Source organism: Tinamus guttatus, unplaced genomic scaffold (assembly GCF_059628265.1).
Source record: "Tinamus guttatus ecotype Peru unplaced genomic scaffold, ASM5962826v1 Tinamus_guttatus_pri_ptg000306l, whole genome shotgun sequence".
NCBI lineage: Eukaryota > Metazoa > Chordata > Aves > Tinamiformes > Tinamidae > Tinamus > Tinamus guttatus.
In genome coordinates this window covers 820,268-841,334 of record NW_028288840.1, presented here as the reverse complement: position 1 = coordinate 841,334, position 21,067 = coordinate 820,268, and the positions used below count along the sequence as shown (strand labels likewise).

At 37.1% G+C, this 21,067-nt stretch overlaps 1 protein-coding gene across 4 annotated transcripts in view; it reads left to right on the top strand.

The window, feature by feature from the left end:
- Positions 1-21,067, top strand: part of WDR37 (WD repeat domain 37) — a 37,347-nt gene that overhangs the window by 930 nt on the left and 15,350 nt on the right. For 2 of the 4 annotated variants that reach the window (XM_088528176.1, XM_088528173.1), the window contains exons 2-10: positions 3,609-3,640; positions 6,722-6,899; positions 10,511-10,607; positions 11,560-11,655; positions 11,795-11,859; positions 15,390-15,525; positions 17,016-17,087; positions 18,742-18,786; positions 20,507-20,583. In XM_088528176.1, coding sequence (XP_088384302.1) covers positions 6,762-6,899; positions 10,511-10,607; positions 11,560-11,655; positions 11,795-11,859; positions 15,390-15,525; positions 17,016-17,087; positions 18,742-18,786; positions 20,507-20,583 — 726 coding nt within the window. In that variant the 5' untranslated portion in view covers positions 3,609-3,640; positions 6,722-6,761. Of the gene's footprint in view, positions 1-3,495; positions 3,641-6,721; positions 6,900-10,510; positions 10,608-11,559; positions 11,656-11,794; positions 11,860-15,389; positions 15,526-17,015; positions 17,088-18,741; positions 18,787-20,506; positions 20,584-21,067 lie in introns of those variants that run through there. The other 2 variants (XM_088528174.1, XM_088528175.1) reach the window with 2 other exon arrangements.

Below are 21,067 nucleotides of genomic sequence, written 5' to 3'. Positions count from 1 at the left end.
ATCAAACCTTAGCACTTAAAGCAAAGGCCAGTGTAAAATGTGGCTTTTTTTCTTCTATATCAGTTGTTTATTTGTACACTTGCACGTGTCCCCAAATTAGGTTTAGCGCCCTAAGTAAAACCAAAAGGTTTTATTGCCGAAATGTGATTCTCCATCACGTCCCTATGCTGTGCCCTTCTCAAATGCAGGGTTTGTTTAATGGATTGTATATGTGGATTGTACGCGCGGAGGTGCTTGGGAGAGCTGATATCGTCACAGGAGGAGTCTTTTCAATGCAGTGGAAATGCTCTAAAATAATAGTTCCTTATGTACGATCCATAAATCGCAGACTAAAATTAGTACGTGTCAGGGTTAAGTAATGCTTCCTCTTCATACATTTGGGGTGAGACTGGAGTTGTTTAAGTTGTGGGATTTTTAAGCCTTAGCGCAAGTAGCTTGTCCTGGGAGGGGAGGCCAAGGCCAAGGTGAGGGGCTTGATGCAGAGGCTGCAGCTTCTGCCCTGCGCTGGGAAGGGCCGGCACTGCTTTACGTGTGACCACTGAGGAGTGGGCAGCCAGCAGGAGGGGCTCCTGATAAGCGAGAGTAACTCGTTATTTTATCGTTCTCGAGGAACACTTGTTGACTATTTGGAAAAGTATCCTAACGTGTCAAGGCGGGAACGTTGGATACGGAAGAGCTGCTCCGCACGCTGCTGGCGGATGTGCCTGTCTTCCAGAGAGGCCGTGGGAGGAAATGCTGCAAGACTGCCCTGCACGGAGGTTACTTACTGGTGCTTCTCAAAAGCTCCCTAATAAGCGCCACTGTCAAATTTAATTGCTTTTGTGGATGTTTTAAGTAGTAAAAGATAAGAATTTACCAGCAAATAAGGTATTCCTAAAGGAAGAGTAATGATGATAGAGTTGGTAATAGCAGTTTATGCAATGCATTGGTAGTAAGTACCTAGATGTTGTTTGTTTAGAGAGTAACACTATGTTTGTGGCCTCTGAGGCACAGTGCTTCCTGACACAAATCCCTGGTTAAACCATCTTAGTGCTCAAGCTTCCTTGGGATTCCTCACCCTCAAGTCTAATGTTTGCAGTCCTGTGCATGCAGCCAACATCTGGGCTTCTTCTGAGCAATTAGAGATTTGCTAATGCAGGAATGAGGGCTAAAATGTCTATGAAGCAACTAAGGGAATCCGCAGCCTTTAGACATACTTTAGGATTTAACCACCAGTGCGTAACCTAGCATGGCCCAGTGTTGTCTGTTAAACTCTTTACCAAAGTCAGCTAATCAGAAATACCAGTCAGTACAGCATGTTTTGATATATACTTATAGCTAAATAATCGCTGTTAAATGCAAGATTGTATTTTACCCTGTTTGTTTAGCCAGTTGTGTCTGTAGCACTTGGATCGTCTAAACATTGAACACATTCAGTAAACAAAATAGAGAGTTGTCCAGATTTGCTCTTTGTGGTTGTTTAACATCAGCTGGAGTAAGTGCCTAAACACGCTGGTGGCCAAAAAGAGAGTGTTTCTTGCTGTGGTAGTGATGGTTGGGCAGACCGTAGGTCTGTGCTGTGTTTTGATGCAATTGCAACATTTGCTGATAGGGTGGAATCAGCAAGCTCAGAGCTCGCTAGCAGGAAAACTGGCCTGGATGCTGCTTGATGTTGGTGTCAGATGCTTGTACATAACCACTAATGTGCTGAAGATTTAATTGCTGATTTCCAGCTGTGTAACATGCTTAAATTTCATTGGTGTGCAGTCCCTTTTTATCTTCCCTCCCAAAGGAATTCATTCTTAGACAAAATAACTGTTCTTAAAACAGGCTAAACAGACTTTTTGCTTTCTCGGGAGTGCTGTGTTTTTGAAACTTTGATTGAGATAACTACAGCAAATGTATAGCATCCTTGAAACTAACTGTTCACTGAAGACCGTAAAATGGAAGTTTCATTCCTTTAAATTTGATTCCTTTACATACTTGTAAAGGTTGCAGGGATATTTTTTTAAAAGCTCTTTTAATTCATGACTAATGCTATCAAGCTGATTTGCATGTAATTTTGTCCTTCATAAATATCATCATTCCTTCCCCTTTCCCTTCTCTCCTTGTGTAAAAATATGTTAATTTACATCTTTGTATCTTAGGACTTTATTTCCACAAATGAATAATTGCTGTTATAATAAGCCCTTCTTTATAATGTAGTGTACATTGAAATATTATTCTAAAACATGTTTGAAAGTGAGAAATGTCAAACTGCTTAAAAGATAGAAGAACACACACAAATACAGTAAAATTGCTTGTGTTTTATGCCATAGTCCTCAAAAGGTTAAGTATTAATATTGCTCAAGTCTAAACAAAATGGTGCAGGGAGATCTTGGGTAAGAGATGTTACTGAAATTTCCTTATGCTTTCCCTTTGCAGACTTCTGTGTTGTGCTGAATGAACAAAAAAGGAAATGCAGAACTGTAGCCATTCTGGCTCTGCTCTGACACTTCATAAACAGATTTTCTCGCTGGCCTCAGCAGCCTGCATAGCCCAGGCATTCTCTCCCTGCCAGAGCCTGCTCGCTCTTGGTCCAGGTTCAAGAGTAGGAGACACAGGCAAGCGGAGTTACTTGGGTACAAGTACAACCACTGCACTGAGGTGATTTCTAAGTGTAATGAGAGTGGTGTATGCACTTCTGCTCAGTGCCATTTCTTTACTGTGGCTGAATAAAACAGTACTTTTAGACGTGTTTTTTTTTTTTTTTTTTTTTTTTTTTACTACTACTCAAATGGAGTATTTCCTGTGACTCAAAACATGGTAACGTCTCTTACAGAAAGGTAGGAGGCAAAATTCTAATTTAACGCAGAGTAAAATACAATATGAATTGATTTAAACAGGATAATTGAAATGCTGAAGTATCTTTGCGCTCAGAATGTAGTAAGCACTTATGGTCTACACTGTTTTCTAGGATACACTTTCCCCCCTGTTTCTGCTGGTTGACTGTTAGGAATTTGTTTGCTACCAGTCTCTCGAGGCTTTAACAGATCACTGTGTTGAAGAACACACTGCAAACAGCATTTTCCAAAATGATTGAGCGGAATAGCTCAATATATCCCATAAGCTCTCTTTTTTTAATAATACAGTACTTGTTGACTGGGTATAGTTCAGTAATATAGCACCCCTTCTCCCCTTTTCTTCTCCTCCATTCCCCTTGGAAAATACTTTTCTTCGTCTTTTTTTTATTTTCAAATGCTTTATGCTGCCTTTCAGCTTTCACGATTTCTGGGAATTTCAGGGATTTTTAGGGAAACAAGAGTCCCATACTCATCGTATTCATACTAACTGTAATTCTACCAAGCAGAAGGGAAGTGAATTTATCTTTTTTGGAACGCAGTTTGCAGCACGTAAAAGTTATGGTTAACTATATCTGACTAACAATTTATAATAGGTCATTTGGAAACTTTTTAAACTTTGTTTAACTTAAATGAGGTGCCTACCCTTAACTTGTATTCATAACTTCCCTCTTCCCCCCCTTTCCTAACTGCATTGTAACTGCTAAAGATTCAAAAATGTGTAAGACTGTGACTGGTTTATATACTACTGACTGTTTGACTAATCAATATTTAATGTGGTTTTCATAGGATATGTAACATGACACTGATATTCTGGACAGGTAACTTTCGTTGTTTGAAAACCTTACATAATAAGGGGAATCAGGTAACTGCTAGAAACGAGCACCTTATTTATTTATTGTTTTAGCATCATATTGCCAAGGATCTGTTTTGTGAAATCTCCTTTTGGAAACCTTATAACAAGATCAAAACCTTTTTGAAATTGTCACAGATTTGAATATTTAAAGGGACACTGTTATTTCCCTCCCCCAGCTGAATTAACATTTTGATCTTAAACATTCTCAATTATTACTGCCTTACTGAAAATTTCTAAGGTTCTTCAATGGATTTAAGGGTAGTATTAAGGCCAGTTAAGCTAGTTCCCTTCACTTTCTCCTTTGTACTCTGCATATGCACATGGCTGCTTGCTGCCTCTTTGGTTTCAGCTTCGCTGTGGCTGGTGCACCCTCTCGCAGACCTCCGGGGAGGCTGTGCATGTTGCTCTCTCCAGAATGGTGCATGAGGGTTGTGGTCCTGCTGGTGCATGGGGAGAGTGAGTTACTGTCAGTGAACCTGACTGCAGGTCAAGTGCTACCAAATGGATAAAACAACAGAGGGGTTTCTTAAATGATCTTTTCTGTTTCCTTACTAGCCATGAAAATAGAAACCAAAATGAAATTTACGTGAAAATTGCACTACGTAAAAATGCAGTTTTGTGATTTTAACTGTGTCCCTTTAAATTTTCCACTGATAGACTGTGCTGGTTTATGGCTGCCAAAAGTGTGCAGACTCAGAGCTATCCAGGGAAGAATACCTCTTGCCTAACTTCTGTGAAATGAGGTAACTTGGCAATGGAGGATGGGTGGAAGTTAACCAAGTTAAAACAATGGATAGTGGAGAGAAAGTACAAACTATCTTCATGTTCCTCATGAGCTTACGTAAACTAAGACTCACAGAACTCAGAAGCCAGTCTCTGGCAGGGACTGGAAATCAGGTTAGTTTACTCTGAATCTTCTACAGAGTTCAAGTAAAATGATATAAACCAATTTGTATGCCTATGTATCATGTAGAGATGTAAGATCATGCACTATGTCTGCATGTGCATATGTGTGTGCACAGGCAGGTGGGCAGTGGGCCCCCAAAAGGATTCCTGAACCCTCCAAATTCTGGTGAACGGGAAGCTGCTGAAAGAGTGATTCCCAAAAGAGGGAGGAAAAGGGGTAGAGGAGAATCTTGTAATTGTGGCTTGTTAATCTGGTTGTATTTCGAAAAAAGGCACAAATGTGGCAAATGCTGAAAGCCTGTCGCTGGTTGACTAGGTGTTTCAGAACAGGAGGATACTTGGTAAAGCCCGGAAAATCATCAATGATTTCTTGATGAAGTTTGTTTTTTACTTCAGTCCCCTCTTTCGGTGGTAGAGGAATCTAGCCACAATGGAGGGAAAAAAAATGGTGAAATAAGAAATTATGGCAATTCTTTCTCTTCCTTCTTGTTTTAATTTATGAGCATAGCTAATTAGTTACTACTGATTAATCATACGTCAAAAGCTCCTTTGAGATTAGGTGCAGGGAAGGACTGTGCAGGGTTGCGTGAAGTCCAGAATCATTTAAGTACAAGATTCTGGTGCAACCTGAATTTTATTTTCGTTTCGCTATGGGACTGATGTCAGGTTACTGCAGCTTGTAGATTTTAACTGACTCAGGTATTCTAAAAACTAATTAAAATACCAAGTCTTTATAGGGGAGTTTCACATCAAAACCTTATCTAAAGGTAGTCTCATATTTTCATTTTGTGATGCAAAAAAAAAAAAAAAAATCCAAAGTGAAAGCCTTTTTCATTCATGACCCACACTGTTTTTAGCAAACTACGCTTTTCCTTGGCTTTATGATATGTTAAAAAGCTGAGAACCAAACTTGTTAATAGAAATGTTAAAGACACTGAGCTTTTTGATACCAAATCTCTTTAATAGTTATGGTGCTCATTCCTAGCTTGAAGTTTAGTGATCTTGAATTGGAAGTGGCCATGGGTATGGTTAAAACTTTCTCTGATCAACTTAAAGGAAGCTCAGTTGCCTTTTCAGCTTTACCAACTCTGCTCTCCTATTTCTCTGCAGATGATTGCAGCTATTTTCAGTTGTAATTTGTTTCAATAATAATTTATGCTGGAGAATGATTTTTTTTTTAAATTTTGTTGTTCTCAATGTTCAGGATTCAAAAGTTTTAAATAATAAATATTAAAGAATTTGAAGTGTTTAACAACTGGTGCCCCACAAAACTAAAATAATTGTTGATAAATGCCAGATTCAATTTTCAGAAATATACAGAAATTATATATCTGTAAAAAGAACATATTCTCCATTTTTTTTAATTCAATAAATCAAGCATGATTTGATTTTTCCTAAAACAGGAGAATTCAGGGAAATGCATGGTAATGTTAGCTGGTGATACTGTCAGGTGCTGCCTTTAAGAGTATCAAGATACATATTTGGCTTGAACAAATGTGTGCAAGCTGACTCAGACCTGGTAAGTCAAGCACATTTTCTAAGAAAGCGAAGCCATGAGCTCTCAAAGAACAATTTCAGAACTTCTATCACTAAAATTAAATTCCACCATATATAAACCAAGAAACATCTATTAAATTTTGTATAGTACCATTTAATGTTGCATAATATATTTTAACCTGACAGTGTCCCAAAGTTACTCTGTCTTTTTGCTTTCATTTTCCAGCTGGGTTTTAATTTTGCATGCATTTCAGTGGAAAATAGTATGTCTGACTTCTTTTTTTTTTTTTTTTTTCTGGGAGCATTTTGGTGCTGTCACTGCTAGTATTCACCAAAATGCTTACTCAGTAGCAAGGTAATAGCTTCTATTTCCTTTTTGTGGAGGTTTGTTGTGGAATGAAATCTAATGGAAAAAATAATGCAGAAGTGATTCCATTCTCTATTTACATGTCTGCGTATATGTTTTTGAACTCTAGGTTGTTCTAAGCATAGCCGTGAGTAGTAGGAATCCCTGCTTCTTGGAAGGGTTAATGACACCCCAAGAAGCTCTGAAATTCGGTAGACCTAAATGTTTCCATTTTGAGGAAGAAAAACCCCGCTTACCTTGGCAAAGCCGTTTGTAACATGTTGTGCTTATCCTTAGTTTATCATAGGAGCCCCTGTGCAGCTCTCTTGCTGAAGTAATGCCAATAGAAAGTGGAAGTTGTGCAGCTGCTCGCCAGGCCAAGCAGAAGCGAAAATCCCACAGTCTATCAATTCGAAGAACCAACAGTTCTGAGCAAGAACGGGCAGGACTGCAGAGAGACATGTTGGAAGGGCAGGTAAGGTAGCTAATGCTTAGGTAACTGTTAACTCTGCTATGACGACTTTTTATGTCAAGAAATTAAATTGCTTCATTACTTAAGTCTGTTACAACCAGTATACCCTGCTTAGCTCACTGCACTTCCATTCCCCATCTCTTTAAGCTGAAGACTGTTTTTTTGAGTTCATAAATTTGAATTTGTAATCATATTAGCCCATCAATATGGATAAACTGAAGTACATATTACTAGAACTCGGGGAAGGTTTTGGTGGGAACACTATTCTGCATTCCTTTCCATGAAATACGTTATGTTAAATACTCTCTGCTTGACAGAAGTATGAGGTAACTTTGTGTCTTTGCTTGCGGTTTTTATTTATTCATTTATGTATTGAACTTGGTGCAAATACAGATGTGATCTTCACAGAATAGCTGAGATGATCTCCAGAGGTCACTTACAACCTGGTCCAATTGCCCTGTTCCCGCAAGGCCCCTTGAAGCATGTTGCCCAGGACACTGCTCAGCTGAGTTTTGAGGAACCCCGAGGATGGGGGCTGCACAGCCTCTCTGGGCAAGCTGCTTCACTGTTCAGCCCCACTCACATTTGAAGCAGTGCTTATATTCACATGGATTTTTCTGTTTTTTATTTTGTGCCTATTGCCTCTTGTCCTGTCCCTGGGTGCCAGCTGAGAAGAGTCTGGCTCTGTTATTTGCAGGGGAGTGTTTCTCCCTGGTGCTTTGCACTTCCCTTTGCTCAACTGCATGAGGTTCTCCTCAGCCCATTTCTCCACCCTGCTGATATCCCTCAGTGCAAACATCTGGTGTATTTTCTGGGCACTCAATCTAGAGTAAAAAATAGCCACAAAATTTTCTGCAGTTCTCCTAATCTACTTCATCTGTGAAAGGGATACAATTTAGAGCTAATTTGAATGCTCCACTTAATGAAGTCAAAATTAGCTGGGGGTAAAGCTCCTGTAGGAACACTGTTTGAAGTGGTGCTGCTAAAGATAAGCAAATAGTGTTTTTGAAAATTATATGCTATCAAATTGAACACATAAGGCTAATAAGAGCCTGACAGAGATGAGGTAGAACTTGATTTTTATCAGCAAGGTGCTTTGAAACAGTAACAATGTTGCCTTACAAGAAACCACACGTTCTCTTGTAGCTGCCTTTAGATGCTCTCGAGGGAAACATGTTCTGTCCGTGATGTGACAGGTTTTTGTACTCAGTCTGTTATTCAGCTGATTAAAGTACTAGTTTTCTGGAAACTAACAGAGCCTAAGTTATTGCTTTCAGTTACCTGGAAGCTGAAGAATGTAAATATTTACTGTATAGAAAACAGTTTTGTCTTACTTTAGGAAAGCAATGACGGAAAGGTGAGGGCCTACTGGCACTTTCCTATAGTAAATAAAACTTTTTAACCTATTTTAGTATTTCATATCAAACTCTGCAAATCTTTATGTTGACAGAATAAATGTTTTATATGTTAGCTTATTTATTTTGTTGACTTTGAATGGTCAGTTGCCACCTCTACATTAATGCTTTCTTCACAACAGAGCTGTAAAAAACACATGAAATCAAGATGATATTATCTGTTTTCTGCAAAAATAGTTGTTGCATCATATTTTAATATGCTAATTAATGCGAGCTTGAAAATGAGTAAAGCAACTGGATGCATTTTATGATGTTGACCACTTAGACAAGTTGACGTTTATATACACTTTGAGTCTTTAAGAATCTTTAAAACCCTTCCCAGCATGTCATTTTATATTTCTAAAGTTCAAGGAGAGCTTGGTCTCTGGTGACCTTGCTATGTGGAATTCCTGGGTAATTGAATCAGAAATAATATTTTTAATTCCAGTATTTCTCTAAATAATATTTCATTTGTATAGTGTTCTTGACTTTGTCCTGAGTAGATTTTAATCTGGATCTGTTTCACATTCTGGTTTACTGGGGGTGCACGAATGCAAATATTGGCTCAAGGAAGAGGTAGAAGAAGCAGAACTCAATAGCTGGGAGCCCAAAGAGCATAGGAGCACTTCTTTTGGCAGTAGTGCCTGTTTCTGTCATCTTAAAGAACGCCCAAAGCCGGTGTAAGGCAGAGTTACGAACAATGTGTTATGTGTTATGGCTGTTAGTGGTTTCTCGCACACTTCCTTTGCAACTTGATGTCTAGGAGTAACTTAATATAGAAACGAGTTAGTTAATATAGAAGTATGATCATGATAGGCTTTTCTGTGTTGTTTTTCAAGACAATTATGTTATACGTGAACCAAAGCATGAGTCAGGTTAAATTCTAGTTGCTTAGATGCTGACTTAAAGGCACATGCTGCCCTCTAATGGCTCATATGCCTGTGCTTTTTCATAATTCAGGCATTGCTTGGAGATGGAACTTTTTTTTTTTTTTTTTTTTTTTTTTTTTTTTTTTGATCAAGCTTTTTGGGGAGACACTTCAGAATAGAACAAGCTATAACCATCCTGAAACTTGCATTGAAGTAATTGTTCACCCTGATTTATGTGATGTCCAGTGTTAACATTTTTACTTTCTTTCTAATAGTTGTTCTTCTGTATTTCTAGATCTGAAACGGTGACTGTTCATGCTGAGACAAACTGTCCTAGTTTCCTTTTTTTGTTCATACTTAATGATTTTAAGACTTTGAAATTGTGTACTACTTCTTCGTTTTGAAAAATAGCCATTGCAAATGGACACAATCCCTATAAACTATCCCTAGGATCCTCAAGAGATATGTTTTTATTGCTTGTCTTTGAGTTTTTTGGTAACTTTTTTCTTGCATAGATGTTTCTCAGATTTTGAGTAAGGCTGCACCTTTTTGCGGATTTGTCCAGTACTGTTTTCTTGTCGTATTTTGAGATGACAAGTTGGATATTAGCTATCCTGCTAACGAGTACTTAAGCTTTTTTTGTTGTTAGGGTAACTCTCAGTTAGATGGAAGCTTCTCTTTAAAAATGTATAGTTGACTAACTTGATAAATAATAAATGCAGCAGGTCAACTTTCATATTGCCATCCATCTGCAACTGAAGAAAAAGAATATTTAATAGAATTGATTTACTCAGTGAGCAAGTTCATCCTTGGATCCATGCTTATAGATTAGCCAGTTAGTGGATTGACTCCAAGGCTAGTGACAGTATTTTCTGCTTTCTAACCTGTCATTTTTCCTATCATGCTATGCTTTCTACTTTGAAATTTTAGAAGTACTTACAACTGTAAGTACTAGCTATTCCCAATTACCAGTTCACTACTATCAGTCATCTTCTGCATTGCATTGGTTGTTTTATCATGTATTTGCTTTTGTACCTTTTATTGCTATGATGATTATGCAAAAGAAAAAACTTGTCAACTTGCTTTTAAATATATTTTGTGAAGAGGTGATCCTTGAGTAATATCTGTAGAGGGAAGGATTAGATAGTTAAATGAAAACACAAATACCCCGAGGGAAAAGTAAAATTTGGTGAGGGTTGCATGCACTTGCTGATTTGCATGTTGTACTCCATTCAAGCAGGAATCTTTACAGATACATTTATATCAAATCATAATTTAAATTTTAAATCGTTATTTACTTGGTAGAAACTTAAAACAAATGCAAATAAAACCCTACTATTTTGCCTTCTAGGATTCTAAACTACCTTCTTCTGTTCGGAATACACTTCTTGAACTTTTCGGGCAAATAGAGCGGGAGTTTGAAAACCTCTATATTGAAAACTTGGAATGTGAGTATATTTTTCCCAGCCACTTAAAGCCGTTTGCACTTAGAGATTAATAGAGCTAATTGAAAGGCTTACATTGGATACTATAATGTAATTAATGTAGTTTCTTTGTTAGGAGCTTAAGGATAGCTTTGAACTTCTTGCCAAAGACAGTATTTGTCCTTTTCAAGAAAAATCACTTTCTCCTGTCTTTGATGCAAGTAGTGAGGACAAATGTGTGTCATCCTGCTTGAAGCTGAGGGCTGAAGAAGCAGAAGTGGCTCCCCCCCCTTTTTCCTGGTGTAGGCTGGGTTCAGCCTATGAGTCCCTGACCCATGCCAGCTATGTTTTCTGTTCATATTTTGCTGATGAAAGTTATAAATAATTGCAAGCATTTATTGCAACAAGTATACTTTTCTTGTATGCAACAAAAATATTTTGACAGTATTTAGTGTTCCTAAAATTTTCGGGTGAAAAAGCACTCGAGTGAAGTATGGCTATCTCAAATTCTCTTTTTTTGTACGTTTTGAATGATAAAAAGGATTCATTTTTGTTGTATTTTTTTTTTTTATTTTTTAAATGCTGTTGATAGACAAGCAGTCAGGGGATATGGTATTTTGTGATTGAGAAAATCTTTGTCAAGAAATGTCATGCTAATTGGCTCTATCTTTCTGCTTTGTGTTGGGTTAAATCAATACAGGTGTGTTGTTTTATGGAAGCTGTTTTATTACTCTTAATTCACATTCAGTAGTAAAAGCAACAGTGGTTAGAAGTGAGCAATACTTTCCACAGAATCGAGGTGAAGGTTGGTCTCTGGAAAATACAGCATGAGACTTAGTTTATATCTTGGGGAGAATTGCTTCTATATATCCCTTCATATCCTTAAAGTAAAGTAGATTAATAAGTACTCATAAACATTCTTTCAGAATTTTTATTTGATATTTTGCATTAATGTGAATTTTCCTGCTCCTGTCAGTACGCAGAGAGATTGAGACACTTAATGAGCGTTTAGCAGCAGAAGGACAGACAATTGATGGAGCTGAACTAAGCAAAGGACAACTGAAAACGAAAGGTAAGAGAAGCACAAAGAATCCTCATCTAGTAGCTGGTAAAAAATTATTGAAGAGAATCTTATTGAAGGGAATCAATACCATGGTACAAAATAAGTTAATGTTGTATTTGAAATATTTTTTAAAAAATTGTCTCCACAGCCAGTCATAGTACCAGTCAGCTTTCTCAGAAGTTAAAGACAACTTACAAGGCATCTACTAGCAAGGTATGAGACTTAAATCTTTACCCATTGATGTGTACTCGCGAGACCAGCACGGCTGTCTTCACGTTGTAAATCATTCTATCTCTAAGCTGAGTCATGCTGTTCTAGAAGACTTAGTTGATGAAATTCTCATCATCTTCTTTCTCATCTTCTGTTATCTGATATATTTGCTTTCCCCTTTCTCTCCCTAATCTGTGCTTAAGAGTGATTTAGAGTGAATGTAGGTGCTTTGTAAGTGCAATCTATTAAGTAGTTTGAAAATAGGGAAGTAAGAGCAGTGTGCTGAAAACTATCCTAGATGTTGTGTTTTATTTGATGTTTTTTTTTGTCTGTTTTTAATTCTTTTCAAACTGATGCATGGGGGTGACTCTTCATTTTTCTTTATAGTTGGTGACCCACAAATCCATTAATGAGGCCATTTCAGATAGTTGTCAAAGAGACAGTGTAGTATTAATTACACCTGTTGTGTTGTGAGGAATTGTACAGATCAGCACTTTCTGTAGTGGGTTTCGTTTGCTTGTTTTTGTTTTTTGTGGCTGGCGCTAAGTGTTTGTCTTTACTCGCTTGCAATGTAGCGCTCGTGTTGTTCTCCGAGCAAGGCGGGCAGACCTTGCAGCTTCAGCAAGCTGGGAGGCAAGCTGGAGACTCCTGGGGAGCTGCTTTGCTTCCCGGTATTCCGAGATGCACAGCATAGTCACAAGTAGTGACTATGTGAAGTTGATACCTATAGAAAGTTATCAGAGCTGTTCCATCAGTTGGTAACTATCAGGGGTTTAAACGTGCTGGTATCTATCGTCCGGCACTTTTGAATTGGAAATTATTGGGAGACAGAGAGGAGAGGTGAGGAGGAAGATTGAGCTGAGAGCATCTCTTGACTGTCCTTCGTTCAGGCCCTTCCTGTAGCTAGTGGGCTTCTGCCTCCTTCCTGCTCAGAAGAGTTAAAAGGCTGTGGTGTTCGAGCCCAAAGAGACTATGATCTTTGTCTGTTTATCTGAACTGGGTGCAATTAAAGTTTCCTAATGTCAGTATCTCTGAAAATATGTTTCATGGAGCTAGAAGAGGCAAGAGCGTTAAAGTTCTTAACGTTATATTTTTGTAAGTGGTGACAAATTGGTTTGTGTAATTGCATAAGATTACCCTTTTTTTTTTTCTGATTGTAAAGAGTTTAGGTTTGTTCCAGGAAGAGCTCTAAATATTTGCTTATTCTAATCATAAAACTGGTCATTGACTACTGTATTGGAAATAAATGCGCTGAGACTAACGTATTCCAACCTGCTCAGTTTCTTGAGAAAACTGTTGAGGTAATCAAGCTAGAATCAAAGTTTTCTGCAAGGAAAATTCCCATATCTGGGTACTTTCACCCCTTGGATGAAATGAGAGTCTGAATTTGGCAAAGTTGGCAAAACCTGTATGAGAATAGCTTGTCTCCTGAAAGCCTCCTTAATCCACCAGTGTCCAAATCCAGAATATATTTAGCTTGTGAAATACATTAAGAAAGAGGACAGACAAAGCTGAAGCACACTCTAGATATTCTAGCACACCCAGCATTATTATGTGATGTCCCCAAGATCTACTAAAGCTATTTAAAAACAACAAAACCAAAATGAACAAAAAACCCAGCAACATTTTCCGTAGTGTTTAATAAGTTGCATGGTATTCAGATATTTCCCTCTCTTCCTTGAGAAGTTGTTTATGAACAATTTTCAGGAGTCAGAAAGTAATCCAGTGACTCTACTGGTTGGTGAATTGAGGGACAGGGGAAAAAAAAAAAAAGTAGCATTCTTGAACTTTTCTCCTTTGTTTATTTGAGTCTGCTGATAATCCAGGAGGAGCTGGAGTGGCTGTTGCACAAAATGATTGGTAATAGCTCTGTCCAGCACTCTTGAAAAATCTGTTGTTGAACAGGAGAGGAAGTTCACTTCCAAAAGTTTTGTCAGGAGTTTGCCTGACAAACAGAATGCAAACCAGGGCTTGAAAAGCTTCAGGCTTGAAAAGTCAGCTGAGGGGTGTATTAGCCCTTAGCAACAGTTAAAGACTACTGCTGCTCTTCCACTTCACATAAATGTCCCCATTTGGTTTAAGGGAGGTATCCTATGTGAACTTGCATCCATAGGATTGTGTTCAAGGCTTATAAAACTGTTGTAGTACTGAACTAATAATGTTTGCCATTAACCTTTTCAGTTCATCCTAATGATCCATCCTTGCTTCTGCTGCTATGAGACTGAAGTGCATGTTAGCTGTTAATTTGGCAGTCAAATGGGGCATTATCATTTCATCATTGCCAAGCTGACGTGCTTAGAATTTGGAATACTCTAAGTCTTACAGAAGTTCTCATTTTTTAAAAACCTTTCCCAAAGTAATTTATTTTTAATGGCATATTTAAGTCTGTCTTTTCCCTTTTGATATCACATACTAATAGGATTTTATCCTTAGTTGTCATTATTTTATTGTATGTGGAATGTAGACTTCATTTGTTAACTGTTTTATGATAGGGTAGGCACATCTTAATGTGTTTGACTTAACCCGTTTGATAGATACCCCAATGTAATTGCATGCAGAGAAAAATGCTGATATTCTAATTTTAACATAGTGTTTTAAGCAGCTTTCTTCAAAATATTGTTTTTGAACAGTTGATTTCAGTTATGTGTCTGGAAGTATCCCAGTGAGACAAATGTTTATATATAATATAAAAATCTCACTCCCCTTGTATTTGAAAATATAGAATTTCTGCTGTTCAGGTGCCTTTTCACACATTCGTTTAGTGTGAAAGAGGCTTTTAGTCTTCCTGTGCTGTAGTACCTTGGAATTTTCCCTTTCTGTTGGGCTTTTTTTCTCCTTCGTATTTTCACTTGATAGTATTTACTCACATGCTAATCTGAATTTAATAAGACTTCTCTGTTTTCCCTTAATAGCACTGGCTTTCAGGGAATGTGCTTACAAAATGTCTAGATGAGTTTGACATTAAAAAAAAAAAAAAAAGCTTTATTACACAAATGAGCTGGCATATGCTCCCAGGGTAGTGTTTGATTTGATTAGCTCTTTGTAGCTTTGAAGAAAGATGGCAATGAGCATTATAAATGGGAATGTTTTGGGGTTTTTTTGCTAGAACTGTGTCGTAAACAATACGCTCTCCAAGAGTTTACGTTCTAAAACATGACTGTAAGTTGTCAGATATATTTATTTTGGGATAGGCAATCTCTTTACCTTTCAAACTGAATGGAAGTGTGCATGGTATTTGTGTAACCTGATTACTTTAATGAGATGGCATCATTGTATCATAGAGTAGTTGATCTTGCTTTCTGTAAAAGAGAGGTGTTGTGAAGAGAAGAAAATTTAGTAGTGTGTTTGGCTTCAAGCTCATTTTCCTACCGTCAAATGTCAAATTCTTGACAATAGCAAACTGTTAGAAAATAGAGGAATCTATATGGGGAAAAAGTTAGTTTGTCAAACTAGCAAACAGTGAGCAGTGTATTGGGGGATAAGTTACTTAACCTTGAATGTGGAAAAATCTATGTTAATCTCTGATGTTTCAGATTGTATCGAGTTTTAAAACTACAACATCCAGGGCGATCTGTCAACTGGTGAAGGAATATGTTGGCCACAGGGATGGTATTTGGGATGTCAGTGTCGCAAAAACTCAACCAGTGGTTTTGGGGACTGCATCTGCAGGTACAGTCTCGCATTGCTTGAATCTTAAGAAAAATCTATTTTCCTCTATAAATAATAGCAAAAGTAGATCAAAAGCATACTTGAACATTTAAGTGCACTATAGTGTCTCAGTTGAGCTTTTATTATCGGTCTTAAATTTTAAAGAATTGCTGATTTAACTGTCTATTTTTGTAGTTTGCAAACATGCTTCTGCAAGGGTTCGTTTAAGAAAATTCAATAGCTTAAAAAAATCTACTTAATTTTTAACTGTTTAACTTTGATACAGCTTTAGAAAGTTCAGGCATCCTTGTTGATCCTTCTAAACTATTTGCCTCTTAACATGTAGATCTCTCTCTTCAGAATCAGCCCATGCCAGCTGAATGAGTGCAAATGAGTAGTTTGCAGAGGTTCTTGTTTGAAGAGACCTTTCATGCAAAATGCTTTACCACCCTATACAGAGCTCCCCTCAAGCTTTCTATCCCAGTATTAGTTTAACTTTATTTTGTGGAAGTCAGACTAAGAAGTCATAATTTTGGATATTCATATATTCTTGTGTTCTTCTGGCTGTTGCCTAGGATTATATGGGCAACTAAAAAACTTACAATTCCTTGCATGTCTTATTAGGCTTCTCTTAAGCGGGAGTTACTGGTACTACCAAATAAGGTGCTGTTTTGCGTAGTGATCCAGAAAAACAATCTATGGGGTGTATGGATTTGGAAAAAAAATATGAGGAAAATAAGTCATAGCAAGTTAGAGCTGGTCAGTTAAAACTGGCTATTCTAACTGGAACAGAATCTGAAGACACTGGATATGAATATTATGGAGCAGAAACTGAGCTGCTTATTTGGTGTGTGTATTGAGAGGTTATGTGGGATATTCTGCCTTTATCCTGAGTTCTAACTTGGAAATAGCCATTTTCCAGTTCAGTATGCCAGTACTTCATACTTGCACATACTTGAGGTATTTGTTTTGGAGTGTGGTAGGGCAAAGGAGTGGCACTTAGAGTGATTTCCTTTTTAGGTAAACTTATGTAGTTCTCTGCAGCAACCCATATGCATTAGAGTGTTTTGTAGGAAGTAAATATATTTGTGCGTAGGACTCTGGTTTGTAGTGACTGATTTAGTCTTGTCTTTTATTTACTTCCCGTGTTGGTCCACCTGTATAGCATGAGATTCAGAAGTGTTATGGATAACAATATACACAAGTAAGAAAAATATTAAAAGTAGAATTTGCCTTTCAGTGCAACAAAGCAATCTACATGGAACTTGTATTATGTTTTTATAGCACTTTTATTTCTATCGGGACGTGCCTATTAAGTTTTAATGTGTTGAAGCTTATAATTACAGACCGGTTACTTTGATATACAAGGTAATATTGTTAGAGGAGTTGCTTGTTTCGCGTGTTGTCATTTATATTCAGAGATAACTTGTTTTTTGAATCAGAGTTAAAATTGAAAAATATGTTTGGACAATATTATGTAATAATGTTTGTCTCCTTTTTAACATTTGTAGATCACACCGCATTGCTCTGGAGCATAGAAACAGGAAAATGCCTTGTCAAGTATGTGGGGCATGTTGGTTCAGGTAAGATAAGGTCATTTTGCAAAAACAGGAAACAGAATGCATATGTGAGAGGAAATGTGTTTTGGACACCCATAGAAATGTTTATAGTCATATCACTTGAAGGTTTGCCAACATCATTAACAAGTACATTGTAAAAATTCCACTAACCTTCATATGCAGAAGGTTTTGTAATTTTTTTTTTTTAAGAGAGGCCGTTAAGACTGTTTTGTAGATATTGAGTAAATAAACAACTATGTGTAGACAAAATTTACAGGCACAGTTAAGGCACTTAATAAAATGTCAGAATTCATCGTCCCTTTCATGCATATGCAGAATGAATGGCTTTGTATAATCAGATTGGTTGTTTCACAGGGTCTGTGTTTAATTTGAGGTAGAAAATACAGTTGCTGAGGCACTCTGCTTATTCTTCATTGTTAAATATGTGGTCCTGTGTATAACTTCTTGCATAGTACTTGAATCTTGCTCTGAAGATGGTTAATACTGTTTGGGTATTTGTCTTCCTCAATGCAGCATAAATAGTTCAAAAAAAAAAAAAAAGTCCACTCTGTGAAGGGAGAGCTTCAGTGCAGTAAATAGTAAATATCATGGGGTATTGAGTCTTGCACCTGGACAATGAGGAATGGTCATTGACCTGAAATACTTGGTTAACTAATTCAGTGTATTACATGAACTCTGTGGCAAAGTTATTAGTAGAATTAAGGTCTCTAAAGAGTGGCAGCTGCTTGAACCATCAGTTGCACTCTCTCTGCTCTGTGAGTTCAGCTCTTGAAACCCAAATGTGCTGATGCCCTAGGGAGAGATGCACAGCAACATCAGTTACCAGTTTAAGTCAGGCTTTTTAATCTGACAGCATTCAGATATCTCAGGTCTCATGCTATATGGTGAGGATAATGTTAGCCTCTGTAAAAACGTATTTTAAAACTTCAGTACTTCCAGTTATTTTTTTCTTTGTTTTAATTGCTATTTAGGAAACCATAAAAATAGTAAGAGGCTCTAAACTACATTTCAACAGCAGTGCGTAAACTAAGTGAAAACACTTGGTGAAGAAAAGTAATTAAATCTTAATGCATTGAAATAAAAAAATGAATGGGATCTTTTTAGGCTGGTTGAATTCTTGCAGGATTCCATCTTAAAGCATCTTTCAATGACTTGCAGTTTCAGGACTGAAACTTAGTTCGCATTATTTGAGTTAGGTTTTTGTTCATTTTTTTCTGCAATTTTTAGCCTTAAAAAAGATCTGTCCATCTGTCCATCAGATCTGTCCATCTGTCTCTCTATATACACAGTAGACTTTCATCATATTAGAAATATTTATAAGTACCTAAAATGCATTTATGGAGGTCTAGAGCATTGTATCTGTAAGCTTATATGCAGGAACTTGAGTGTGGGCTTTTCCATTCTTTAGGATGTGAACTGTTTGTGCTGGATTCATGAGATAATTTACTAGAAAATGTGCATTGTGCCATCTGTCATTAACTGACTTTACTTGGATTTATGTGCTCCAGTGCATTATGATTTCTCTCACTTAAGTGATTTGAGCAAAAAATTGCTTAAAACTGAAAGTTTCTAGTTTTTCGATGCTTTTAATGATAGAACACTACGGGTTTTTTTTTCTTATTATTACTTGCTTAATATGTTGCTTTGTTTTACACAGTAAATTCCATAAAGTTTCATCCAACTGAGCAAGTGGCTCTTACAGGTATGAAAATTTTCTTACATACTATGTTAATTGTGAATGGGAAAATAAGTATGTGATTTACTAGCATCTTTCTGCTGTTGTAGCTTCTCTCTGACTGAGGCTTCATCATTGCTAATGAAATAATCGTCATATTTTATGGCATAACTTACGAGAGCCAGATCTTTCCATCTGTACTGAACGTGTCGTTGTCAATTGTGCCCACCTCTTCTAAACAGACACTGGCAATTATGTGTTTAATTCCCTTTGAAGTATACAGGTTTCCCGGAAGTAAGGAAAAAGGATACTGTGACATTAGATGCGCAGAAAAAGCAACTTGGAAGTATTGCTGTTAGTGTAACAGCGTTCTCAAGTTTGAGGATATTATCTGTGCAACTTTGGGATTGAAAATTGTGTAATGTGGTTTAATATTAAGGTTTGTATGGCCCAGCAATTAGGCCACTAGAGATATTAACTAAAAGAGATATTAAATTCAATTTTCTGCTACTGGGCAAGTCAAGTCATTGTAAAACGAGGGCAGTTATTACTGAGGGTAGAAATTAAAACACTGCTGTTATCACTTCCTTCTGCATCTGCAGCGACTGCTCCCCAGGAAGCTGGGGAGTAGAGTGGTTTCTAGCTCGGCTAGCAGTGATTTAGCTCCTGTTTTCAAATGGTAATTACAGTCAGTGTTGCAGTTCCAAAACAGATGTTCCTGTGTAAGATTGACCTTTTCTTCACTCAAAAAGCTTGACTCACAGCTAAACTCTTGTTCTTCTACCATTTTTTCAAGAGGTGGGTTCTTCAAAACACTGCATTGAAAGTTTTCAGAGGACATACTCTTCAGTGTAACTTGATTGGCTTAAGACTTCTTTAAAATAAACAACCCTCCACTCTTCTCTCAAAACACTAACTTATGGTCAGAAATTGTAAAAGGCTGATCACCTTCTTCTATCCTTCCTTCATTTACTAGTTAAGAATTTCCTTTCATGTATTTTACACTTGCTAAATCTCTGCAGACCCATAATATCATAATGTTGTGGATTGTTTTGTTTTCTTCCTCCCTAGTCTAGAGCCCTCCACACTGTTTGCTTATGTATTAGGAACATGTTTATTTTGTCTGTAGCAGAGAGAATCCTGTGTTTCTTGTTATGTAATAATGGCTAAGTCTTGTATAACAACAGAGAAGAAAAAAAAAAAAAAAGGCAGATGGTACCTGCAGAGCTTGTAACTGTTGCTGCATAAGATGAGTTACTTAAGGTGGAAGCAGAATAGCCTCTCTTCTGCTGTTTTGGGTTTCTCATTAAAACTGCCTGAAAACATTTGAGAGGAGAAATCACTGAATGAAGAAGAACTTCAGTATTGTAGGAAAGAACAAATGAAGGATGGTACTTGCTAATGAATTGAATACTTCCCTCCAGCATTATGTATTTGAATGATAGTGATACCTGTGTTGTGATGTGCACTGTTTAAGTAGCATCTGCTTGTAGTTTGGATTTTGAGTTCTGTTCTTATTTGTATCAAAGCTAACAAAGTAACCATTTCATTAATATTGAAACTTGTTTACCAAAAAGGTCATAGCAGTAACTGATAGACAAAGATGTGAACTTGGACAGTATTGCCACATCTGTAACATAAGACTTGTTCTTATTGTTTGTGGCAATACTCAATTTTAGTATCTCACTCTCTCCCTCTTCCTCAATTTTCTCACTCTCTCTCTCTCTATTTCTTTTTTGCTCTGTAGCATCTGGAGACCAGACAGCTCACATCTGGAGATACATAGTACAGTTACCTACACCTCAGCCAACTGCAGACTGCAATGTAAGCAATCAGCTTATTGAGAATAAACTAAACGCACAACAGTTTCATCAGATATAGGTGTTATGATAAGACTGAATGTTAAGTTTACATAATTAAAAAAATATTTCATGATTGCAAAAGGTGGGACTTGAAGGTTTGGGTTGAACAGATACATTTCAGCGTTATTCTTTCAGAAAGATTCATGTTGCTAAGATTTGTGGTGCAGAGCAGAATCTACAAGTGCATTAATGGGCTCTTTTGCTCAAGCTAATAAATGTTTGAGTAAATGAAGTGGCAAGTGCAACTTGTTCGTAACATTACAGATCTTAAAGAATAGTGAAGTTCTTTTTAAATTATTTAAATTCTAGTAGTTTAGCTTTTGAGGCATATATTGTTTATAGTTGCCTGCTGTGGATTGAAAACTGATGGAAAAGATTCGTACTTTTGGCATCTGCTTAATTATATCACTAAATTTAATTTTTAGTTTATTCTCACTACAGTTACT